We start from the raw sequence: 24,507 nt of genomic DNA, 5'->3' as shown, positions 1-24,507 counted from the left end.
TAGTTAGGGATTAAGTTGGAGTACTGTAAAGAAAGCATTTGCTGAAAAATTTATGAGATAAATGTAACCAATAAAATAATATCAAAAATACCTTTTTTGAGAACTCTCTTACTAAAAAGATATACTAATTCCCAGTTTTTCTCCATTGATTTGGATGGCACTCTTGAGGAATTCCATTAGGCCACATTTTTTTTTTTCATTGAATCTGAGTCATGCAAATAATAAAAATCAATTGCCCTTAAAGAATATCCTGTAATTAGACTGGTCACTAATTCAAACTAACCTTTATTGTAACTAATGAGGGTTTTTATAGTATCACTAGCCACTATCAGTTTCATACCATATGATGTAACATTATTATACCTAGTCCTTTAGTAATGCCACAATTGAGAATATCAGACCAACAGGAAAGAAAATTTTGCTTAGGAAGTTAATATTCTTTTCTGGTATGTGATAAGACCCCTGCATTTTCCTTTCTTTTCTTTTTAAAATTGGTGTGACTTGTCACTTTGCCTTTTTTACCATTGAGGAAAATGAAACAGACAAACACATAACTCAAATGCAGCTCTGAAAGGGAATAAAGTAGCAATCTATTATTAAATGTAGAGCAGACTAAACACTTTTTAAAAGAAGAATCAGAGTTCAGAATTTAGCGTTTTTCTTGTCATTTGGTTTTACGTTGGAATAATTGCACTTGAGGGGCTGAAGCTGTTGATGCTAGGCAGACAATGAACTGGTATGGATAAGAAGTGTTCAGAGTCGTACATGCATTTAGCCATGTGCTGGTCTGCCCGGCTGCTAATGTGACTGATGGACAATTCCTAATTCATAAGGCCAGTTTTGTAGCACTCTGCTGGATTGATCCACAAGTAGTCTCTGCAAGGCAAGTATCCTATACCTACCAATTTACAGAGGCAGTGATTCCATGAAAAGGCACTCCTTTTTTCAGCAAACCGACTCAGCAAGGGAACCAGATACCGAAATATGACAAATGTTGCAAAGGAGGATTTTTTTAAACTCCTTTTGGTGCCAATCTTTCTTGCTAATGAAATCCCCAAGGATATGTGAGACAGTGAGAGAAATGGGTAAGAGTTCCTACTTGCACTTGCCCTGGTGCTTGGGTCTCCTGGGAACCTGATGTGTTATTTGCAAACTCTCTGGAGATGGTAACTCACAGGTGTTTATGCAGCACCACTTCAGATTTACAAAAGCAATAACAACAAAAACAACTTTCAACTCTCAAACTCGAAAGTTACTTGTTTTTAGTTTGGTTTGAGATTGGAGTTATTCCCGTCTCTCATTCAGATGGTCCTCACTGTAGTTGAAGCAGTCAAGGAACAGAGAGTGGAAGGCCTTAAACAATCCTCTTAGCTCTGAGTTCTTATTGAAACCAGTTCTTTGAAGCCCTCCAAGTGCCTCCTATCACTACTCAATGAGCACACCTTAGATATTATCCACCAATGAAGCATCCACTCTTATTATTCAGCATCTAGAAATCACTGGTGCTGGAACTGACTGGTGCACGCTCTTGGCTTTAAATAGGTGTGATTTACAAGAATTTTAATTTATGGCCTACCACCTTCAGGTCTAATTTCAGCAGAAATAGTTATTTGACAAGGCATTCCTGTGCTGATAGATTTAGCTGTCCCCTTTTTTAATATCTGCACATTTTCTGGCTTACTTGGAACTGGTACCATGTGAGATCAAAGATAACTAGAGACCTTGTATTAATTCTCATAAATGTTAAAACAAAAGTTAAGCCCCATTTTCTGGTTCTTGTTGAAACTAGAAAGAATAGCTCACTCACAAAAAGAAAATGAATTAAAAATTCGGGACAGTGTGCCTTATCTGTTCCAAATGTGGATATCAACTTTGCTTTTCTCTAACTATATTCTACAGCAAAGAAAATCATATTTGGTGACAGCCCTGGGACCTTCTTCTGGTTCTTTTGCTCTGGGAGTGGGAGGGAAGCAATTGTCTTTGCTGCCTGTGGCTCCCCTGGCCCCAGAGCTTTCATTTCCCTGTGGCCGAAGAGGCTGGTGATGCTGGACTGTGCCAATGCCATGCCTGTGCCATCTTCCCACACCCTCCTTTGTTCATGTTTGTAGGTGTATGCTGGCATCTGAGAATAATTTTTTTTAAGAGGAGACAGAAAACATCTCTCAACTTTGCTTGGGGCTTGGGCTCTCTCGTGCCAGCCCGAATTCAATTTCATGGACCATCTCATGACCTCATCTCGGAGTTCAGGAGTGTGAGAGAGGCTGCTAGGATGACTGTTCTCTTTACCTCTCTGTGAATCATGGCCCTCAACTTCTGAATCTCCAGCAAAGAAGCATCAAAGGATAAAAGGAAGCTTAAAAACTGGCAAACTCAATTCCTACTGATGATGGGTGGTTTAACATTTCAGTTCTCTTATGTGATGGTTTCTCAGGTTTTTAAATTGCAAAACTGTTCCTGTAAGATAGGAGAATCAGTAGAATTGTAATGCAGTTCTATTGGTGAGGGATATGAATGATTCAAAAATATTTCAAAAGAACCAAGAGTTGTTAGGATTATCAATTACCAATCAAATTATATGACACAATTTCCAAATCAGGCCTGGGGCAAGTCTCAGTTTCTTCATATGTAAAACAGGAAAATAATTTTTATCTATTATGATTGGCGTAAAAACTAATGAGATAGCGTATGGAAAACCCTTAGCACCGTGCCTAGCATGCTGTAAACACCCAATAAATAAAAGAATATGTATGTGCATGTGTACGTGCGCACACACACACACACACACGCACACCCTTTTATTTTCACTCTCAGATCTTGTCTCTACACCTTCTATTCAGAAAACTCTAGCCTTTGCCTCTGTATGGCTAGCCCTGTATAGCTAGCTCTTGCCTCTGACCTATTAGCATCAAACTTCCAGCTGTTAATTATGTTTCCATTTGACTGTCCTTTAAATAGTCACATATTTCTTTGGCCTATCGATAGTGGCTTTTAAAAGCTAACCCATTATGGTGGTGATTTTAGGATTTATAGAATCCTACAGCTTTAGAAATTTATTTGAAATATGAGGAATATGAAGTCCATAGAATGTAAGTAAACTCCCCCATATTATACTATTCTCAAATCTAGATTTCTGGGGTGTCAAAATTGTCTTCTATATACACAACAGAGCCCTTTGGATCAGGGAGGGCAAAGCACTGAATTTACATCAAAAAGGAATCATGTCTGAAGGTAAGAGAAGACTTAGTGGTGAGAAGATAGTTACAAATTGTGTGACCTTGTGCAAGGAAGCTTGTTTCTTCATTTATTTTTAATTTTTTCTTCATTTACAAAATAGTATGTACCCTTTTACCTCATAGAATGAGGCAAGATCTGGATTCTAGACAATGTGGGTGAAAATGTTTGTAAACTGCAAAATCCTGCATAAATATTAATTCTTTTTCCTATAAACACTCAATAGTTATATTGTTAGGGACCTAGGAGTATATGTGTGCCTCTTAATAAATAAATTAATTGCTAAGAAAATGTTTTTTAACAAAACCCACTCTTTCACACATCCCTTATCTGTGATGCCAAATTTATGAACAGCTGTGGTATGCTCTCTGTGAAATGGAAGGAGCTCAGTATCTTGGAGATCAGGTCAAGAATGGGAAAAAGTGCAGATGGGGATTTTGTTGCATGGAATCCAAGTCAGGCATTTGGGTGCTGAAAGTTCCTTGCCCATAGGGAATCAAGAGACATTTCCTCTGAAGGGCTGATTCAATGGGGGATATTACACCATTTTCCGCTTCATGGGTATTAAGATATTCTTTGAATCAGACAATTTACTGATTTACTGGGCTTAAATATTCTCTGTATGATTTAGAAAAGTAAATAGAATTCTAGTTTCTTATAGGAATTTATAAAAGAATGCAGGAATGGCAAATGTGTTTCAACTTGAGGACACATCTTGGGTTGACTGGTTAATGGCTTAGAGAACTATGCAGAGATTTTGAGACTGAGTGTAGATCAAGTTGGGAAAATGCCATATCAATCTAGCAGAGTCTACTATAGGCTTAGGTGGGAATAATACATGTATGCAGTGGAAATAGCATTGAGGCCTTGGTTGTAATCCTGGTGTCTCCCCTATCTACCTGGGAGACCTTGAGCAAGACTGTTAATCACTCTGGGCCTCTGTTCTTCTGATCTGCAAAAATTTGGCTGGGCTAGGCTTTCTTCCATGGTCCTTTCTGGTTCTAATATCTGCTGTTTCTGAGAAAAGACCATTTACACAATTTTATGAGTCTCAACTCAAGTACACCTTCACCAAGGAAGATGATTGTACTCGGTGACTACAAAAGTGCAGTTCTACTCTGTTTAGCTTCTATTTAGCATAGTCTTGTGAGATCTCGATTCTCAGGAATTGTGTGAACATATTTCATAAACTTCAAATGCTGCATAAATATTCAGCTACAAATAGTAGCTTCAGCTCCTTCAGTTTTCTAAGTGGTAAGCTCTCTAGAAAGTCAAAAATATGAAAGAAATTCCTTTCCTTTTAAAGAGCATTCTCAGAACATTTTTTTGGCTGTAACAAAGGAAAATAAAATTAATAATGATATTTTTAAAGGATGAAAGCTGAATGTGTTTGACTTGGAACCTTTTATCATCCTTCTATGATTTTCAGAAAGAGAGATAGGATTGTTAAGTTTTCTTTCTCCATTAAGAAAAAGGAATTAACATGCTTGTTTCTTTCTCTTTGTTTACTATCAAAATTTGCAAAATCCTTTTTCTTTTCAGCCCCCTGAAGTCAGGCTTAACATTGGGTCAGATTTTTTGGCCCTATTTTAGCGAAATCATTTTATTTTTCAACTTTAAAATAAAGAAAGAAAAAGGGTCATTCCACATGTTTGTATGTGTACTCAGATGATACAGACTCCAGACAAGTGGAGGATGAGATCTCCCGAAGTTGTCCCGTGGGAATTCAGCAAGCCCTCGCAGACTACAGCCTTCTGTCTACTGTACTCCTGCTTTAGAGTTTATGGTTTTATTTTCTTGCATGTTGTCATGTTATTTAAAGGGCTGAGAGACTGTGGATGGCTAGTGGACATTTTAATAAAGGCAAGGGGAGGAGATTAGCTAACCTAGCTCATGCTTGCTACTGGTTTTTGAGAAAAAAGACTCATTTATGGTGTCTCGGACTCTGTTTTCAGATCAAACTCCGACCCCAACGAGATTCCTGAAGAACTGCGAGGAGGTGGGCCTCTTTAGCGAGCTGGACTGCTCTCTGGAGCACGAGTTCAGGAAGGCCCAGGAGGAGGAGAGCAGCAAGCGGGTAGGTTTGCTTGGATGGACGCCTTGAGAGGTGTCCTGCTAGAAACTTCCACGAGGAAACTGGGTGGTGCTGCACTGCAGATTGTGTTGATGTGGTCTTGAAAGGGTATTTTAGCCATTTGTGAATATTTGTCTAATTTTTTTAAAAAAATGATTATTCCTCGATATGGCAGAATTCAAAGCTAGATAATCGTGAAAAATAGGTATCTGAAATACGAAATTCTAGCAAAAAAAAAAAAAATTTCAGATTCTTGAACCCAAGTCAAACTTACAGATATTTTTCTATTCTCAACGAGTTGTTTTACTTTGCTAAGTATTTAATAGCAAACCCTATGTGGGTAGTGAGTACAGAGGACTAGAGCCAGTGGGTAAGAGAACAGGTAAGTAATCTTCATGGCGGAAGAGGGGGTTTCTATGGACTTCAGCCCATGTTGTAACTGTCTGCTTTTGATAATCTTTCTATTCATTCTGCACCGAATTCATAATTACTTCCTGGTCATATTACCTTGTCCTACTATTGAACATCTTGTTGCTGAGACAAACAGTTTAGGTACAAGTGTGAATCATTTGTTCTTAAACACATAGGAAATTCACTTTATGAAACCCTTCAGAATATATTCAGTTTTTGTGGGAATGTGCTGAAATTTAAAATCACTTTACAAGATTAAGGAAAGGGGATGGTGGTCACAAGTCATTGTGATGAGGAGGCTTTTTGGTATTTTGTGCATCGTTACTCTACAGCATTATTGAACACCCACATTGTATTAAGCAACAAATTAGATACAGTCTGTGAACAGAAATTCAAAATGTGAAAGGTGATTGAAAGGAAAGACCAGTTAGGTAGTAATGAATTCTGAAGTCCAGCTGTTCCATCCGGAAAAGAAATTTTAAAAGGTTCTGATATTTCTCTAAGTGTTTCAAAGCCTTTTAGTCCTTGTCTATGTGAAATTATTATAATCCCCCCTCCACCAGATTTTTCCTGTCACATTCTCATGTCATAATAGTCAAGAGCTTGTATTCAGTCTGTACAGCTTTAGAAAAATCCGTGAAAATAGGTGATACTTACAAGAGGAGTATAAAATCTCAGTTAACTCATTTTATTTATTTATAATTAATTTGTCATTTATGCTTGACTCCTCTACTCCCCATCACATGATATGAAGTGCCTTTTTTCTTTGTTAAACAAGCACTTATACTGCAACTATTATCTGCCAGCCAAATAATAAAGTTCTGAGCACTTTAAAAAATTAACCCAATAAAAATAAACGACATGGATTCTATATTTTGTTGCAATAGAAATATATATTTTTTAAACCATGAAAATAGTGTGTGAGAGAGGAAGAAATTCTCATCTAGTCAACCTCCTTTGGTTGAGTAATAAATTTAAGTTTTTTGGTAGACATATGTATGTGAAGACTAAGGAATTAAGTTCATTCCTCAAGATAGGCAAAGCTGCCTTCTTAGATTAAACTAAACTACAAGAAAGATATGTGTTTTGTCCATATTGTGTTCATTTCTGATAGAATGGTTTTACCTGAAGTGCGTGCCCTAGATTTTTACTGAAGACATTTTTCCAAGAACAGTCTCATGAAGCCCATCGTTGGGGTGTGGTTTTAGATATTCTCCATTGCATTATTCATGACTTCTTATATGAAGCCCTGTGTGAGGAAATTCTTGCAGATCTGAATTCCAGGAAATGGTTTGCTTCCCCTGAGGAACTGAAATATTTTTCTCCTCATGGACATGAGAATCGTGTAACTGGTTCTGTTTCTCTTTTCGCTTTGACTGCTAGGTTAACACAAAGCCAAGTTTACTGCTAAACTTTGAGAACTTTTTCGAACATTGTGACAAGCATGTTTTACTTCCTCCCTAGACCAGACTTTCAGTTCTAGTTTATGTTGTCTCTGGTTCTGATTTTAAATTAAAAAAAAAAACATTGTCATGCTATACATGTTTCATGACTTGCTTTAAATTTCTTGTGCATTGAAAAAGAGTATAATTAAACTTTAGAAATTAAAATAATTAAGCAACCAAAGTAAGAAAAGGAACTATTGCAGCTGTAGAAACATGTTATTTTCTCTCTTTTAAGTGTTGCTCATAGCCATGTGATGCTTTCATGATAGGTGTGTGGGTGGGGAACCCTGCAGCCAGCCTCCCCACGGTCTGGGGCCAGTGTCTCAGGACACCACTGTCTCATGCCCCAGCCTCACTTGCATGCATGGGAAGCTCGAGAATATTCATGCTGTTGAGGCTTCTTCTTTCTTTGCCTCGTTCAAACCACAGGGGCCAAATCCAGCCGCAGTGGCCATGGTTACTCAAGAGGGCATCCTCTTGAGGTCTAAAGCACAGTGACTCCTCTGACGGCAAAGAGGGCTGTGTTGGTGGCTTCTGATCTGGCATTTCTTTGGAAGTCACAGGGCAGGGAAATGAGGAGTAGAAGTAAGGCTCCCCCACCTGACAATATTCTTTCACCTGCCTCTTTGAGCTTGTTTTTCCAGCTGTCAATGTCCTTAGCATCCTGCCACCCCAGCTCCTCTTTCCCTGCTTAAAAAAGCAGAAACATGGGTTCTTATTCAGTGCCTATCTTATCATTTTTTAGTAGTCTCTTCTTTTTCCTTTTGGTCTACATTCAGACCATTATTTCTTTTGAATTCTACATGTCTAGTTCTCTTCTGATTTCTCTTCCTTTGAGTCTTTAGACTTGCATCGGTTCCTCATTAAGTTTTAGTAAAGTGGAAGATGGATTAATTTATCTGGAGAATTCGGCTAAAAAAGGTCCTTGCTTGAACATTCTGTGTGTCTTATACAAAAATATTGGAAAGATAGGGCTGGTTCTGCACACTGTCTTTAAACTTCTAGCTGCAGTTGGTCTAGAAAATTCTGTTAAAAAGCGAATAGAGAATTGATCTTTACTTGGCCCATGTGGCTGTTTGTTGGGGAAAAGTCTGTTATATAGACTCTGTCTCTAATCCCAACATCTTTTTCCAAGAGCATCCCAATGTGTATATAGAATCAGTGTAGGCTGTAAGCAGCTTAAGTCCACTGGAAAAGGGCCTCATTATCTGTATTAATACCATGTATAGCAGACAGCACGTTCCACAATTGCCTCAACTTCCATGTTACTGTAAGCTTATAGTCTCATAAATATTTAATAAGAGAATTGTTTCCCCTTAGAAAAGCATGTTGTAATTCACTATCAGGGATCATAAATCTCAACTTGCCAATGGCTTAGAACTCATACTAGTTCATGTCCTGAAACATGTAAGAAACTTTTGTTCATCATTTTTCACCCAAGAAATATTTTCAAGTGGTCACCACATGGCAGACACTGTCCAAGGCGTTGTTGAATATACCACTGAATAAAAATGATGAGAAAAAAACAACAAAAATACCTGCCTTCATGTAGCTTACCTCTAGGGGGCAAGACAACAATCTGTGAACAAAAGAAGTATAACATGTCAGATGGTGATAAGTGTGATGGAGAAAGATGTAGCAGGGAAGGCATGCAGGGCGTGCTGGGAGTGGTCAGACAGGCATCGCTGGTTAGTAGGTGTGCAGGCAGAGACCCGAAGTGGGAGGAAGCCTGAACCAGGTACACAGTGGGGAGAAGAATATTCCAGGCTGAAAGCACATGGGTGCAAAGGCCTGAGGCTGGAGGATGCTCTGTGTGTTGGAGGAATTACAAAGAGACCAAAGAGGGTGCAGTGAAGTTAGAGAGCTGGGTCTGGGAGGGCAGATCCTGGGGGGCCTTGTATACCATTTAAGGGGCTTTGGCTTTAACTGAGTGAGATGGGAAACTATAGGACAGTTTTTTGTTTGTTTTTTTGAGACAGGTTCTCACCCTGTTTCCCAGGCTGGAGTGTGGTGGTGCAATCTTGGCTCACTGCAGCCTCCATCCTTTGGGCTCAGGTGATCCTCCCACCTCAGCCTCCCAAGTAGCTGAGACTACAGGTACCCACCACCATCTCCCACTCATTTTTGTATTTTTTGTAATGATGGGGTTTTACTGCATAGCCTAGGCCAGACTGAAACTTCTGGACTCAAGTGATCTGCCTACCTCACCTCCCAAAGTGCTGGGATTACTGATGTGAGCCACCATGCTCGGCCAGGACAGTTCTGAGCAGAGGAATGAGAAGATCTGACTTACGTCTAAGAAAGATCACTTTGCCTGCAGAATTGAAAGCAAACTATCAAAGGGCAGTGGCTGAGAGAGAGAGCTGTTGATTGGGTATTGAAAGATTCTAGCTTTGAGATGATAGCAGGTTGGCTCAAGGTGGAGGTGGAGGCATTGGCTAGATTCTGAATACATTTTGAAGAGAGAGCCAGCAGGATTTGCTGATGGATTAGACTGGGGAGTAGTAGAAGGAGCAAGACCCAAGATAAACCTGGGTGTTTGGCCTGAGCAACTGAAGGATGGGAGTGCCTGTGGGAGGAGTGCGTTTAAGGGAAAATTGGGGGTTTCTGTTTAGATTTGCTAAATGGAGATACTGGATCAGCAGATGGATATATAGGTCTGGAATTCAGGGAAGAAGACCAGCCTGGAGATGCACATTTGGGAGTCACTAGACCATGTGGTATGAAGAATGAAGTCAAGTAGGGAAGCCCAGCCCTAGCAGACATGTTGAATGGACAACCAGCGTGTCGATTTTGTGTTCCATGTTAGAGGAAATAAAACAGAAAAAGAAAAAAAGAGACGGGTGAATTTTCCTTTTATGTTTAATGACTTAAAAAAAAATTGCACAATGCACATCTAGGAGATGGGAAATAGTTTCATCGTATAATAACTGTGGGTGGGTGGTTGGGTGGGTGGGTGGGTATGGGTGTGGGTGTGTGTGTAAGGAAGGAAGTGTAATCGAAGGGACTGGAAATGAACTCCTTTGTCTTGCTAAGAGAAATATAACATTACAGCCTAACGTGGTTAAGGACCCTGAAGATGAAAAGTGTGGTGTATAAGTGCTAAGTGTTGTTACTCTCCCATAGGACTGAAAGCAGACTCATTATGCTGATGCAGCAATAGCAAATTAGGACATTTCCATGCTCTAGAATTCCTACCAAAATGATTAAAAGTGAAGTCCATCCCCAGAGAGTATTGACTGTTTAACACATGGGACAAGGGACAAGCTACAATCTTAAGATCTTGGATCCCAGCTCAACAGGAGTCACAGAACAGGGCATGGCAGGGTCAGCCTTCGCTCAGCAAAGCAGGCTGTTTAATCTGATTAAATTCTATACCTGGAAATCACGTTACCCGATGCCACCCATTACTTGGGGCAAGAAGGCGCAGAGAGATAGGCACTTTGCCTTCTTACACTGTCTTGTGCCCATCAGCCGCTAGCCAGCATCGCTGCTCAGTGGGGAAGGTATGAGTGGTGCTGGATAAAAAAATAAAAGATGCCAAGTTAAGCAAACTTGCAACAGCTGCACATTTCCGGTTATGCTAACATGTTGCTTCTCTGATATTTGTGTAAAACAATCCTTCCCTCCCCTAGAAGTCTGGAGACAAAGAATATTCTGAAACCTAAACTTGGTTTTATCCAGGTTTTGAAAATGTCCCCATGTTTGCTTAATCCTAGTAGATGAGGCTGCTTTTGATCTTTTCGTTTTTTTTATCAGCATGACTGAAAGGAAACACCCATTGACAATGATATTGGAGATGACAACCTCTTTCTTCCGCCACCCCAATGACTGAAATCTCTAAGGCTTATATTATAAGGATTTATTTTGTCCTCCCATTTCAGCATACTACAAATGTAAATCACGTTCAACTTTCTCCTTATAGGTTAAAATTATGCCCTCATCGTTGGTGGAATTTGACGCTGCAAGGGAATTTGGCTTGATCTTTGCATCCCACTCAGGGGAATGACTAAACCAGTGAATAAACTGGAAGCTATTTCATGTGTTTCAGGTCACTGGGATTTAGGAATAATGAGTACAATCTTAGCAGGGATTATTAAGAGTTGGTATTCACTTCCACATATGTGAATGAATGTGATCTCAGGTTCTGCTTCAACTTTAAAATGGCGTGGAGTTCTTTTCAACTCATAGGAGTTCATTTTTGGTTTGTGTTTGGTTTTTTTGGTGAAAAGTCAGAGTATCCTGAAAGCAGCAAGATACACAGTCTATTGTCTTGCAGAGAGTGAGCACTCATATTGTGTTTGATGTGGATGATGAGAGAAGCTCGGAAAGCTGACAGCTTAGAGGAATACTGACTGACATGGGGACAGATATTGTCATTGTCTCCCTTGACTAGTTTGCATATTCAGGTAATTTGGATCTTAATTGGTGAGTCCTTACAAGCTGACTTTCACAGTAAAAGAAAAGCAATTTTACCTCTTGGGCCTGGGGACCCAATTTTGGATGCTTATTTGGCAGCTGGTGGCTCTGTCTTCAACCAGTGTTATCAGGCAAATTGAAGGGGCGAGGTGGTTGTGACAGTAATTTTGATGAATATCTCCTAGGCTGTGGCAGAATTCATTGTTCTCTGAGTTCAGTATTAATCATTTAATGTTTTAATCACAGGTTTTGTTTATGTTTGCTATGACAACAAATATAAACAAAACAACAACAACATTTGTTCTGGCGAGATAGAAATCTGTATCTGATGTCTTCTTGAGAACTGGTCTAAGGCTTTCAGAGGCTGGAGTCTGAATTAGGAAGGTGACGCATTCATGTCATGCCTGAGGCGGGTGTTATCATCAGAGGCACTACAGAGTAGGAAGGACTGGAGAATGCTTGGACCCTATTTTATTTATGTCATGTGGATTGCTAGAGGAAGCTGGACATTAATTTTGGGAAAGACTATTTGTGTTGGAAATATTGCAGAGTAAAATAGTATTTTCTTGCATCAGTATTTCCTGTTCACTTGTGACTGGGGATGGTAATAATCAAAGGACTCACATATTCAGAAAGCATATTCATGTTCACATACAGATATGGATTAATGTCCATTAAACCTGCTATTAATGATAATTTGCTTTGGGCCCCTTCAGTTAACAGGGAATAATTATAAGTGGTTACACTAGTAATATTTTTCTCCATTGGAAATTCAGAGAAATAAACTGTCCAGAGAGACAAAAAGGGAGCCAGTGGTATATGTGGAACATCCTGGCCTTTCTCCGACCTCTCTGGGTGTCCAGCTCTGCCTCCTTGTCTTTTGAATGTATCCACTCTCAGGTGGTTTTTATTGACACCTTCTGTTCAGAAAACCCATACATTCTCACAGTTTAACAGTCAGCTCCACCCAGATAATTCCTTTATTCGTCCATCTAGCCCTGCATTGGCATAAATATTGGTGTCTAGCCTCCAGCTGTTACTGATGTTCCCACTGAATATACCACTGCTATTCCTTACTCAACAGGCCTGAAACCATAGCCAGGGCTTTTTCATACAAACTCACCACCATGCCCGACTCCCCTGGTTCTGCTAGAGGCATGTTTCACCCCCCACTCTGGGACTCAGCTCCCCGGCTCCACACTCTTTTGTTCCACTTCCTAGGTCCAATCAGCTTTCTTAAGACACAGTCCTCAGCTGTTCCCTTTATTTTCCATTTCTATGACCTCAAGCCTAGACCATTCTTACTTCCTACTGGGTTTTTGCTGCAAATTCCAAGAAGGTTATTTGACCTTTAACATAACTTTAAAGAGATACCTAGCAATAAGTATTATTGTAAAACTGAATGCACTTCTTTAAAAATGAAAACTAACAGAAATGTTTCAAGTAGACCAAAAAAAAAAGTGTGGCCAGGCTTGGTGGCTTACACCTGAAATCCAAGCTCGTTGGGAGACCAAGGGCTAACAGGATCCGTTGAGGTCAGGAGTTTAAAGCCAGCCTGGGCCACATAGTGAGACCTCGTCTGTATTAAAAATGAAAATGAAAAAATCAGCCCGGCTTTGTGGCCCACACCTGTAGTCCCAGCTGCTTGGGAGGCTGAGACAGGAGGATTGCTTGAGCCCAGGAGTTCAAGGCTGCAGTGAACTATGATCACACCACTGCACTAGACTGAGTGACAGAGCAAGACCTTGTCTTAAAAAAAAAAGTGAGGAAAACAATTGTTCTTGAAGCTGTTTGGCTTTTCTTTGTGGTTAAAAAAAAGTTCCTCCAAATATTATCATTGTTAAAAGTTAGGTCGGTGTGGGACATCGTAGGTATAAAAGGGGGATATATTAGAAATTTATAAACACAGTATCATGTTGTATTTTGCCGCAGCAACATGTGGTCAGCTGATCCTGGTGCTACAACATTGGGACTGAAGTGAGTGCAATAAAAAAACATGACAGAAGAAAGAAACCCAAAACAGCCAAAACCACAGTGCAGCCCTGAAGCTCTGCAGGCAGCGTCAGCTCAGCTGCAGCCTGGAAGGGCCACTTGCTGGGCCTGCCCTGCCCTCCTACCAGGCAGCCTTACCGTAGCTGAAAATTAGTCCACCACCTGAATTCTGGTGGTTGGGATGATCCTCATTAAACCAATTAAGAAGCTCTGCTTTAAGGCCTGGGAAAAGGGGAGCTTTTCGCAGCAGGGAACTTTCTCATCAGGGTGATTTTTTAAAATTCCAGGTTGGGTCAGGTTCTCAGTTCATTTAAATCACTTCTTACCTGTCCCAGGGCAGGCAAGCCAGGCTGGGATTTCAAGGTCTTAACCCAAATGGAATCACAACGTTGAATGGACACTCTCCTCCAAATGAATCGGTTTCCAGCTGTGAGTAATTCAGGATTTCTAACGTGCCAGACAGGCGCACAGAGTGGGGCGTGTACCTGGGCTCAAGAGGCCTTTGCATCTGCAGAGAAAGCTCACACTGTCCTCCGTGAGGCCCTGCATTAATACTCCCAAAGGTATGTGGGAAAACAGATCTGTTTTCTGGGCCAGATTAAAACTAAATGACTAAAAGATGAAGCTTCCGTTCTAGGCAGAAAACAGCACTCACATTTGGAAAATTGGACCAAATGATAGACTCAGTGAGCATCTGTAGCTAAGTCACTTACCTGGGCCCCTCACAGAGACGTGAAAAAAATTGACATTGTAAAAAGAGGAAAGGAAAATAATAGTTGCAAGGAACCGTCTCTGCCTCCATCATCTCATAAATCCAGGTGAACGTTAAGTGCAGCAAGCAGCAGGTATGGGAGTGATTTACTCTGAGAGCTCTGCTCTAGCATTTGTGTGTTGTTAAGTTATTTCCATACTGAAAAGTCTGAGGCCAGGAACTGGAATTCCGAGCATTCCTCCCATCCGCATTTCCAACATGTTGGCTGTCAACTCAAACCTGTGGTGCAATGACTGATGTTACCATCAGAACCATGCAGGGCCATTTTCCTTATTCTTTACCCAAGTACCACCAAAGTCCAAAGACTTAGGAAAGTTTATCAAATGGTGCCCCGCCCCCCACAGCCCGAATTACTGATACCCATGTTTGTGTACTTTTTAAAACTAACTGTCTGGTGAGGCTTATGGGGCTTACAAGCTGGTTGGGTTGGAGAGGAGGCTAGGCTGTTTTCCCTGGTTGGCCATGCAGAGAGTCACCTACTCGCTCCTCCTGTGGGATATCTGTTGTGGGCTTCTCTGCTTGACTGTTATTAGGTTTCCCTCTGTGCTTTGATTTCTGGGATATTCAAAGCTACCATTCAGTTCGTTAGAACTTGTGACTCTGTTCTGGATGACAAGTCCAGTCCTCTTCTTGGGCTCTTGAGTGAAGTAGAATTCCAAAAGGGCTTTACTCTCAGCATCTCCTCTAAGCACACATTTGCTAATAGAACTCACTTGCTGCTGGCAAGGCAGGACCAGTGTGTATGATGACATTTTGTAAGACGACATTTGAGCTATTATTTGAGAGTTTTGAAGTTAGAAGCAGGTTGTCCCACCTGCAAGCTTTCCCTTCATTTTCTGGCACTGGGGGTTGGGGAGCAGCTTGCTTCCCAGTCCTCTCTGTGAAGTGAGGACTTCACATTTTGTATTTAGTGTGGCTACAGTCAGCGGTGTCCTTGAGATCTGAGGTACGTGCAGAATACACCATCTGTTCTAAGAAAACTTTGAAAGTTGATCATAGTGCTGACCAAATCTGCCCGAGTTGGTGCTGGGCACAGCCTTTTTGGGGGGCTTTATGTTTCGGTGGAGGCTCATTCAGGCTCTGCGGTCACCTTTTTAAAGAAGAAAAGCAGTCATGTTTTGTATGAATGTCAGGCTGATTGACTACAGGTGATGGCATTTTGAATCGCGGCTTCTCTTAAAGAAGTTATCCCCTTGCTGCCTTCTCCCGGCATGATTTGTTATGCACAGAGCTTAGGAACTTCCCCAGAGGATTTGTGAAGGTAGGCTTATTGCTGAATTTGTTGGCACGGTTGGCCCAGGCATTCCTGTCCATTGCTCTCTAACCAGAGCAACAAGAGCTTCGGGTAAGGAAATCTGGGCTTCTTCGTAGCCCCACTTGGTTACTCCCCAAATGGCTAGAGGGAAACAAGATGGCCCAGAATTCTGGCAACCCTTTCGCAGCGTGTTGTGCCAAAGAGCTCCCCGCCTCGTGCTGCCAGGCCCCCTGAAAGTGGTCTCCGAACACAGTTCCTGTGCTATCCACACTAGCCCCGAGGCAGATTGTGAGGGTGTGACGTGGAGTGTTGTCTGAATTCAGGACAAAGGCAAGAAATCAGCTCTGTTCCATCGCTCTCTAAAAGTCACACATGATTTTATTTTCTCACCAGTAAAATGGGCCTTTTGACATCTCTGAAGTTCTAAACATAGGAAGTTAGAATATGTTGAGATCTGAAGAATAAAAATTAAAGCTGGTTTCTAGGTAGGGGTTGTTAGATTCATCTATCACTAGAAGATCTCACTTTGAACATTCTTTCTGATGTTGACTATAAGAAGTGTCCAAAAAGGTGACCAGGAAACAGGAATCCAAACTCTGCATTCAGAGAGACAATAACGCCGTTGTGACGTTGCTGCCTGAAAGAGGTGTCCTTTTCCTGCATGTCAACAGTAAGGAAATAATTCCTTGATCCAGATCTCTGCTCAATTTTTTCTTTATTTGTATTACAACAATGCACACATACGTGTGTATGGGCTTTAGGCAAAGTTGGGAATCTAGACTTTGGGAACAATTTCATGCCAATTTCTAGGAAGTTCTGGCAGAATTCTGATTATACCTAAGTTGCTTATAATGCTCAATTCAACACTAGCTTTAGCAGATATTTGCTATCGATGTTTAACTACCTACTGCCCTTTGATTGTGAAGATGGTATGACTGATTTGCCCATAAGCTGGGGGTCAACTTAGAGTTGATTTACCCTTGGTGGTAACGGATCTGTACAGATCCAGACACACATGCCCTCCCACAGACTTCCTTGCAACCAGAGGCACATATTGTAGGACAGCTGGCCAGGGCCGGGGGTGCGGTCTGTGATGATGGGAGAGAGGCGCTACTTTGACCTCATTAGAGTAGTCCTTCTAATTCAATGCAATGGTCGTAGACCACAACTACTCAGTGCTGCACTTCTCATGCAGTGTACCGGTGTGCTTCACAGGAAAAACATCTGTTAATAACACTGACGGAATATTCCCAGTATTATTTTCTCTTTTACATTTGTTCTTCTTAAATTTGACTGCTCTTTGACAAAAATCTCAGGATGCCAAACAAACATCATTAAATCACGTAATAACGGTTCGTTGTTACAAAAAAGCACCGAGAGCTCACATATGTGCTTTAAACCAAACTGAAAATGGATGAGAAACTCATACAGAAGGATATGTGTGTCTCTGATCTTTGCATATGACTTGGTGTTAGAAGGGAGAGGAGGAGTGGTGCTTTGGTGTGTGCTAGGAATGGCTTGAAAGGAAGTGATCCACTAAAATACTTTGTTTAGTTGCATCGTGGTAGGGGTTCAGCTCATCTGCCCAGATTACTGGTTTTTCATCAAAGGTTAAGTAGGTGCTACTTCAGTAGAGCCGTGTTCCTTCAGTATGAACTAGCTGACTCAGGTCAGTTTTTAAACATCAGTTTATAACTTGCTGTGCTCACACGCTTTTGCCAAGTTCCTCCTCCTCAATTTTTCTACAGTATTATAGAAGCACTTGCCTCCTCATCCTCCTGCCCCAGGCTTTTGGGAGGCCTCTTCCCTTCACATTTGTCACTGAGACCATTTGACATATTAGCCAGTCGGGGCATGAGGTCCAAACAAGGATTACTAATATTTGCATTCTCCTTTCCTGTCCGTAGAAAGGAAGAGACCAAGTCTGATTTTTGAAGTGATCCCCACTTCCTACACCTCCCTGGCAGAGGTAACTTGCTCCTAGGGCCAAATCCCCTTCCCAACAGCTGTTTGGTGATTCTGTGTCACTGCGCTGACTGTAAAATCAGGCATATCCTTTTAATTACCTATTCATATTTCAGCAATGCCGAGCTCTGTGGCAGAGAGAGAGGGAATAAGCCTTCATTGTAATGGATTTTTAGAAAGACTATCTCTGAGATAAGAGTTCTAAATCTTGGCAGTCCCTTCAGAGCACACACTTTGTGATTGCACACAAATTCTTGGCTCCCCAGAGCCGAGCTGTAAATGGAGTGCAGCGTACAGGGCTGGGTAATAAGATACTGCAGATACATTTTAGAGCAAGGTGCACTTTTGCTTTATTTATGAAGATAGACAGGCTGGTTGAGGGCTTAATCACAGCTGATAAATCATTTTAAGAAAGCCTATTAGAACCATATGCTGATTTTTTGCATTAATAGAGTGCGTCTGTTTCCAGTCTAATAAGACGGGATTTTTCTCCTGTGCTCTGGGTCTCTCCAGTGTGGACTATTTATCTGTTTAAGTGGTATCACTTGTGTGGGAGCATTTATCTCCTTAAGAGGTACCATTAATAAAAGAAGGCAAAAGAAAGGGGTAGAAGCAAAAATGAGTGAAGGCGCCCATGGCACAGTGCATGTGTGTGTGTGTGCATGCAAGTGTGCCTGTGCACATGTGTGCCTGTGCACATGTGTATGTGTGTGTGTGTTTATGGTATTACAAAGGAAAGAGTAAAAAAGCTGAGAACAGGAAACATCTCAATTAGAGTTTCGGAAGGCCATGGATTGGTCCTCACTTGGCATAAGGTAGTCATTTCAGCCCAGGTGGTTATAATACTGTAGGAAAAGATTATCTGAAGTTGGAAGGGGGTGTGCGCTGACATTTTGGTTACCTCACTTCTCCCCAAGCTCGCGGAGGTCTGCCCCAAGAACAGGTCCCAAGGCTCTTTAATGAGAGCCATATTGGGGCTCCGACTCTGAGCCAAGCTCTGTTTATCACTAATTGCGGGGTGCCTTGCAGGTCTTTTCTATTATTTCCTGATTATACCTCTGCTCTTTTTATTATCTTGCCAAAATTCAAACAGTAATAATTGCATGATTTATTGTTTATTTATAACCCTTCTACTGCTTCAATCCCTGTATTTAATAGATTTTAAAACAGCAAATAGCTTTACTAAATGACTGGACTTTTTTTAAAAACCTTCTACAGAGAAGTCATGTATATGCCAATCTCACTTGGCATGCTTCAAACCACTTCCATGGTACTTCTGCAGAATACGATGTCTCTGACCATATACAGAAGGTTTTTTTAGTGCAGAGAGTCTGTGTGCCAGGAGAATGTATTAGGAAAGGATATTAATTTATCCTATAGGATTATATTCAGTTGAGTTATGTTAATATGGCTCCTAGTTTCTTTCCAACTAACAGTTTCCAAGAGAGAGATAAATGAAAAGCCTGTTTTATACACATTTAGACATAGTGGGGAAACATAATACCACATTATTGGAATTGAGATTATAAACTAGTAATAATAAAATTTGCCATCATTCCTTGGGCTCCTACTATTTGTCAGGTGCTGTTCTGGAAGTTTTATTTATATTATCCCCTGATCATCATAGCAGTTCTAGAAGATAGATGTTTTTACCCCCATTTTTTACAATGAGAAGTTGAAGCTTAAGAGTTTAAATAATTTGCTGAAAAGTCACAAAGTTAGGAAGTTGCAGATCCAGTAGATAGGGCTGTCTGCTGAAAAATCAGTGTGTTTCTCGCTACTTAGACTGCTTCTTCCTGTCTTTATTTCTGTATGGGTGCATATGTATTTTAATATTATTTACTTAAAAAAGTCTGCTGGAAGCATTGCAGAACATCAAGCCATGCTTGACCTCGACAAACACATGAAAATATCTTGACTGCACTGACTATATTCTGGTCTTTTATTTTTTTATTTTTTTTTTTTGAGATGGAGTCTCACTCTGTCACCCAGGCTATAGTGCGATGGCACAATCTCTGCTCACTGCAACCTCCGCCTCCTGGGTTCAAGCAATCCTCTTGCCTCAGCCTTCCAAGTAGCTGGGATTACAGGTACATGCCACCACGCCTGGCTAATTATTTGTATTTTTGGTAGAGACAGGGTTTCACCATGTCAGCCAGGCTGGTCTGGAACTCCTGACCTCAAGTGATCTGCTTGCCTCGGCCTCCCAAAATGGTGCGATTACAGGTGTGAGGCCACCGTGCCTGGCTATATCCTGGTCTTTTAAAAGTGCCCCGTAAGGCTTCTGTTGAGCTTTATTATCTTCACTCTGGATTCGTTCACGTTCTGCAGATGTGGCTGCAGACAGCGTGGCTGGCCCTGAAACCTAGCAATGAAAGGTAGCTTGCTCTTCATAACACATTTTTCAATGCCACCAAAGGCATGTAACCCACCACGACTGCTTTGCTCACCAAGACACATTAATTCCATTTCCCACCCCAAGCACGGGAATTCTCTCATCTCCAGAGTTCTGTGAGAGACATTCACATATTGTTAGGCATTTTGTTCTGCGCCTGTCCTAGAGACTGCCACCTTCCTAGAGTGAAATGAACATTTGGTGAGTGAAGATGTATTTGGAGCCCATGTTAGATTCTAGAAGAATAATGTCTGCTTGAATGACTGCCTCAGGGAGAGCAAGCTTAGGTGAGCCCTGCCCTGGGTTTCTTAGGGCATAACCTTGAGATTCAGGGAGTTGCTACACCATTACTTTTGGGTGTCATAGGAGTTTTGGCAGTGGAATAGAGATTAATCACTGGTATATAGGCTGTGCTATGTATTAATTTGTTTAAATATCGGCTCTTGAAGGAAACTGCCATGAACCCTCCCTTTCTCTATGCCCAGCTTCTACCACTGGGAATGCTTCCATTATGTCCTCCCAATTCAATCGAAAAACGTTTATTGAGGTCTTAATGTGTCCCAGGTGCTGTGCTAGTTGGGCCAGGAGCCAAGGCTACATTCTAGTGGAGGAACTGCTAATGGTATAAAGGAAAGTTTGGCTTTTCTTGATGGGTCCTAAACTCTTCTGGGATCGTGTGCACAGTAGAAATAGCAATGGTAGTGGCTACTCAGTTTAACTGGGTGTTTTTCATGCTCTGACTCCAATTTAATTTTCTAGTTTTCTTTCTCATTTGTCTCATGTCTTCTCTGCTCAGGAAAATGAAATAAGCCATCCTTCCTGAAACCACTCTGTGGCTTCACCACCTTCCTGTGCTTACCCAGACAGTTATTTCCTCTTGCAAGGTCTTCTTCCCTATCTTTGACCAAACCTAACCCATGCATGAAAGCTCATGTTAGTTGCCACTTCCATGAAGCCTTCTCTGATCTCCCTTTACCTGATGCAATCTTGATCTTTGCTGAATTCCTGCAGTGCTTTTTCAGCATTGCTTATGGGACATCTAACGTCCTACCTCGTGTTTTGATATTTGCTGAATCTGCCCCCTGGGACTGAGAGCCATGTTATCACAGGGCACTGCCTGTCTCCACCTGTCATTCTCAGCACCATTGCCTTACACGTGGAAGAAGTTCTATGAAGAATTACTGGAATGAATGAATATGTAAGCATGAATGAATGTCCTTACTGAATAAGATTGCATTGCTTGGTTTATCTGAGACAAGAAAAACTGAAGTACTTTCTACCTCTGAAGTAAGATGCCTCTTAGACGGCTTTAGTATACACGTTCTTTTAGAGAAATTTGCTGGCTAGATGCAGTGGCTCACACCTGTAATCTCAGCATTTTGGGAGTTCAAAGGGGGCAGATCGCTTGAGGCCAGAAGTTCAAGACCAGCCTGGCTAACATGATGAAACCTTGTCTCTACTAAAAATTAAAAAAAAAAAAAAAAAAAAAAAGGAGATGTGATGGCACCTGCCTGTAGTCCCAGCTACTCGGAGGCTGAGGCAGGAGAATCACTTGGACCTGGGAGTGAGCTGCAGTGAACCGAGATCGCGTCGCTGCTCTACAGCCTGGGTGTCTCAAAAAAAAAAAAAAAAAAGATTGCTAATTCATGAAAGAGCCTGAATTATTGAGGATAAAAATACCTAATAACATAGATATTGGTTAATAGCCATGCTGTATAGAGAACCTTGAAAGCATGGAGAATTTTAATTAGAAATGCTTCTATTCATTCAACAGTTTTTTGTGAGTTTTAATTTTTCTTTTGATCTATTTAATTTTCTAATTGATACATCACATTTGTCCATATTTATGCAGTAGGTGTGTTATTTTGATACACGCATAGCATATGTAGTGATCAAGTAGGGTTATTCGGGCTATCTTTCACCTTGAACATTTACCGTTTCTTTGTTTGGGGAACATTTCAAATCTTCTCTTCTAACTATTTTGAAATATACAATATATCGTTGTTAACTGTAGTCACCCTACTGTGCTATCAGATACTAGAACTTATTCCTTCTGTCTAACTGTGAGATTGTGCCCATTACCACCCCCTCTTCATTCCCCCAACCCCACCCCCTGACCCTTCCCAGCTTCTGGTAACCATCATTCTACTCTCTACCTTCATGAGGTAAACTTTTTAGGCATCACGTGAGTGAGAACACATGATATTTATCTCTCTCTGCCTGGCTTATTTCATTTAACATAACAACCTCCAGTTCCATCCATGTTGCTGTAAATGACAGGATTTCTTTTTTATGGCCCAGTAGTATTCCATGTGTATCTATACCACATTTTCTTTATCCATTCATTTATTGATAGATTATTAGATTGATTCCATATCTTGGCTATTGTGAATAGTGCTGCAACAGATATGGACGAGCAGATATCCCTTTGATATACTATTTTTATTTTCTTTGGATAAATAGTAGTGAGATTGCTGGATCCTATGGTGATTATATATTTAGTTTTCTTGAGAAATCTCTATTCTCTCCTCCATAGTGGCTATGCTAGCTTACATTCCCATCAACAGCACATAAGAATTCCCTTTTCTCCACATCCTCACCAACATTTGTTATTTTTTTCTTTTTGTTTTTATTCTTGCCATTCTAACTGGAGTAAGATGGTGTCTCATTGTGGTTTTGATTTGCATTTCCCTGATGATTAGTAAAGGTGAGCATTTTGAAAAAAATGTATCTGTTTGACACTTGTATGTCTTCTCATTGGCATGCAATATGGTACCACTCGGACCACAGGCACTTATGATAAAGTGTGAGAAATGTTTTGTACCATAAATATAACAGACATAAGCTAAAGACTTCCTAACCCAGTATTCTGTGTGTGTCCTTGTGTGTCTATGATGGGGAGAGTGGGTAGGTATCAATGGCAGGTCTTGGTTAACTAACCTAACACTCTAAGCCTCAGTCTTCTCATCTGTAATATGGCAATAATAACTACTTAGCTTACAGGGTGCTGTGATGATAAATGAAACCTCAGATATAAAGTACTGTAGCTTGTATACAGGGCTTCTCAATAATTCTAATTCTCTTTCCCTTCACTGTATGTGTATCCAAGAATTAGAGACTGCTGAGAGGTAAGCGCCAAATCTGGGATGGGAAATTGGGCGAATACTCTACACTCATAATTTTTCCTGGATTTTAGGTGGTAGTTGTGACTCAGAAATCCCTTTCATCACTTCAGTGAGCCCAGAGACTAAAACCTTCCAAAAGCCTTAGTCAAAACTCAGAGGTGGGTTAGTGTCTATGATCCATACTGAGCAGGAAATAATCTTTCTGTTGTTACAGGTGATTATTATATAAATCAAAAGTCCAAGGGCTTCCCTGAGGTTTCACTTTACAACCTAGGCAATGCAGTATACCCAATATTTATTTTTAGAAAGGTTTGGCAGATGTTAGGTAGGCTGACTTCCAGGTAGAAAAAATGTTCAGAGCAATATAATAGAAGTCTCCATGGGACAAATTGAAATGAAACATTATCATCTTTGGAACACATTCACCTATTCCTCAGTTACTTAGCCTCAAAACTGTGGATCCTGCTTATACCATCTTACTTTGCCTTCTTTGGTGGCTTGTATGTAACTTCCTGGAAAGATGTGCTTCTTGACGGGTGTTTAGGGTTACCAGAGTTTTGGTCACTACAGAACATTGTTGGGAAAGAAAAACCCTTGCTTTGGGAAGATTTACCATCAAAGCAGAGTCCATGGTTTAGGCAAGCATGAACTGCCTGGAGAAAGCAGGCTGTGCGGCCACGTGGCCTGACCATGCTGAGAAGCTGCAAGGCCAACTGTGCACAGAAGAGGTGCTGCCTGCCTGGCGATCCTGTCCTCCTGGGATAGGGGTCTGTGCACAGACCCCAAACAACTTGGAGCACAGGTACCGAATTACACAATTTCTTCATTCCTGTTTTCTTTCTTTGTCAGAAATGTCACAGACCCAGGGAGGTCCTCTGTTCTGTACTCCTGGTATTTAATTCATCCATCTTTTATTACTCCTGTGACAGCAGGTGCTGAACACCTGGACACGTACTCTACACCCCTTATGAAGGTGAAATATTAAACCAAGGGTGGGTGGCAGAACCTTGACTTTTCGTTGTGTATCTGAGGAGGACAACTCATCAGGGAATTGGAGCTGAGACATGACATATACCCTTTTGTGAAAACCTGGTTAGTTGCAGTGAGCCATGCCTTAGTGGGCTTTTCCAACATCCAGGAAGTGGTTTGGGTCTATCACAACCACGATGACTATCACTCCTTCCTAAGTAAAAGCTGAAAGACCAACTCTCGGCCCCAGTAAGAACCCATCCTGTTTTTCTTGTTACTGAAACTGAATATCCTAAGGTCATTGCCATACAACTGCTTTTATCTCAGTGCTTACTAAATGCCTTGTTTGGAGCACTACTCTCGAGAAATATGCTGCATCAGAATTACCAACATCACCTGGGACTGTGCTACACATACAAATTCTGGAGCCCTATTCTGAACTGAATCACTCTGT

The 24,507-nt window shown here is 41.0% G+C and overlaps 1 protein-coding gene across 3 annotated transcripts in view; it reads left to right on the top strand.

Annotated features, from left to right (window-relative positions):
* The window catches only part of CREB5 (cAMP responsive element binding protein 5), a 422,757-nt gene that overhangs the window by 98,666 nt on the left and 299,584 nt on the right, over positions 1 to 24,507 (top strand). For all 3 annotated transcript variants that reach the window (XM_064380525.1, XM_012447789.2, XM_064380526.1), the window contains exon 4: positions 5,187 to 5,308. In XM_064380525.1, coding sequence (XP_064236595.1) covers positions 5,187 to 5,308 — 122 coding nt within the window. The remainder of the gene's footprint in view (positions 1 to 5,186; positions 5,309 to 24,507) is intronic.

The sequence above is a fragment of the Aotus nancymaae genome, unplaced genomic scaffold (genome assembly GCF_030222135.1).
Source record: "Aotus nancymaae isolate 86718 unplaced genomic scaffold, 86718_ANA_hifiasm-v0.15.2.pri h1tg000025l, whole genome shotgun sequence".
Lineage (NCBI taxonomy): Eukaryota > Metazoa > Chordata > Mammalia > Primates > Aotidae > Aotus > Aotus nancymaae.
The sequence above is the reverse complement of the archived record's forward strand: the minus strand, read 5'-3'. Positions and strand labels throughout refer to the sequence as shown.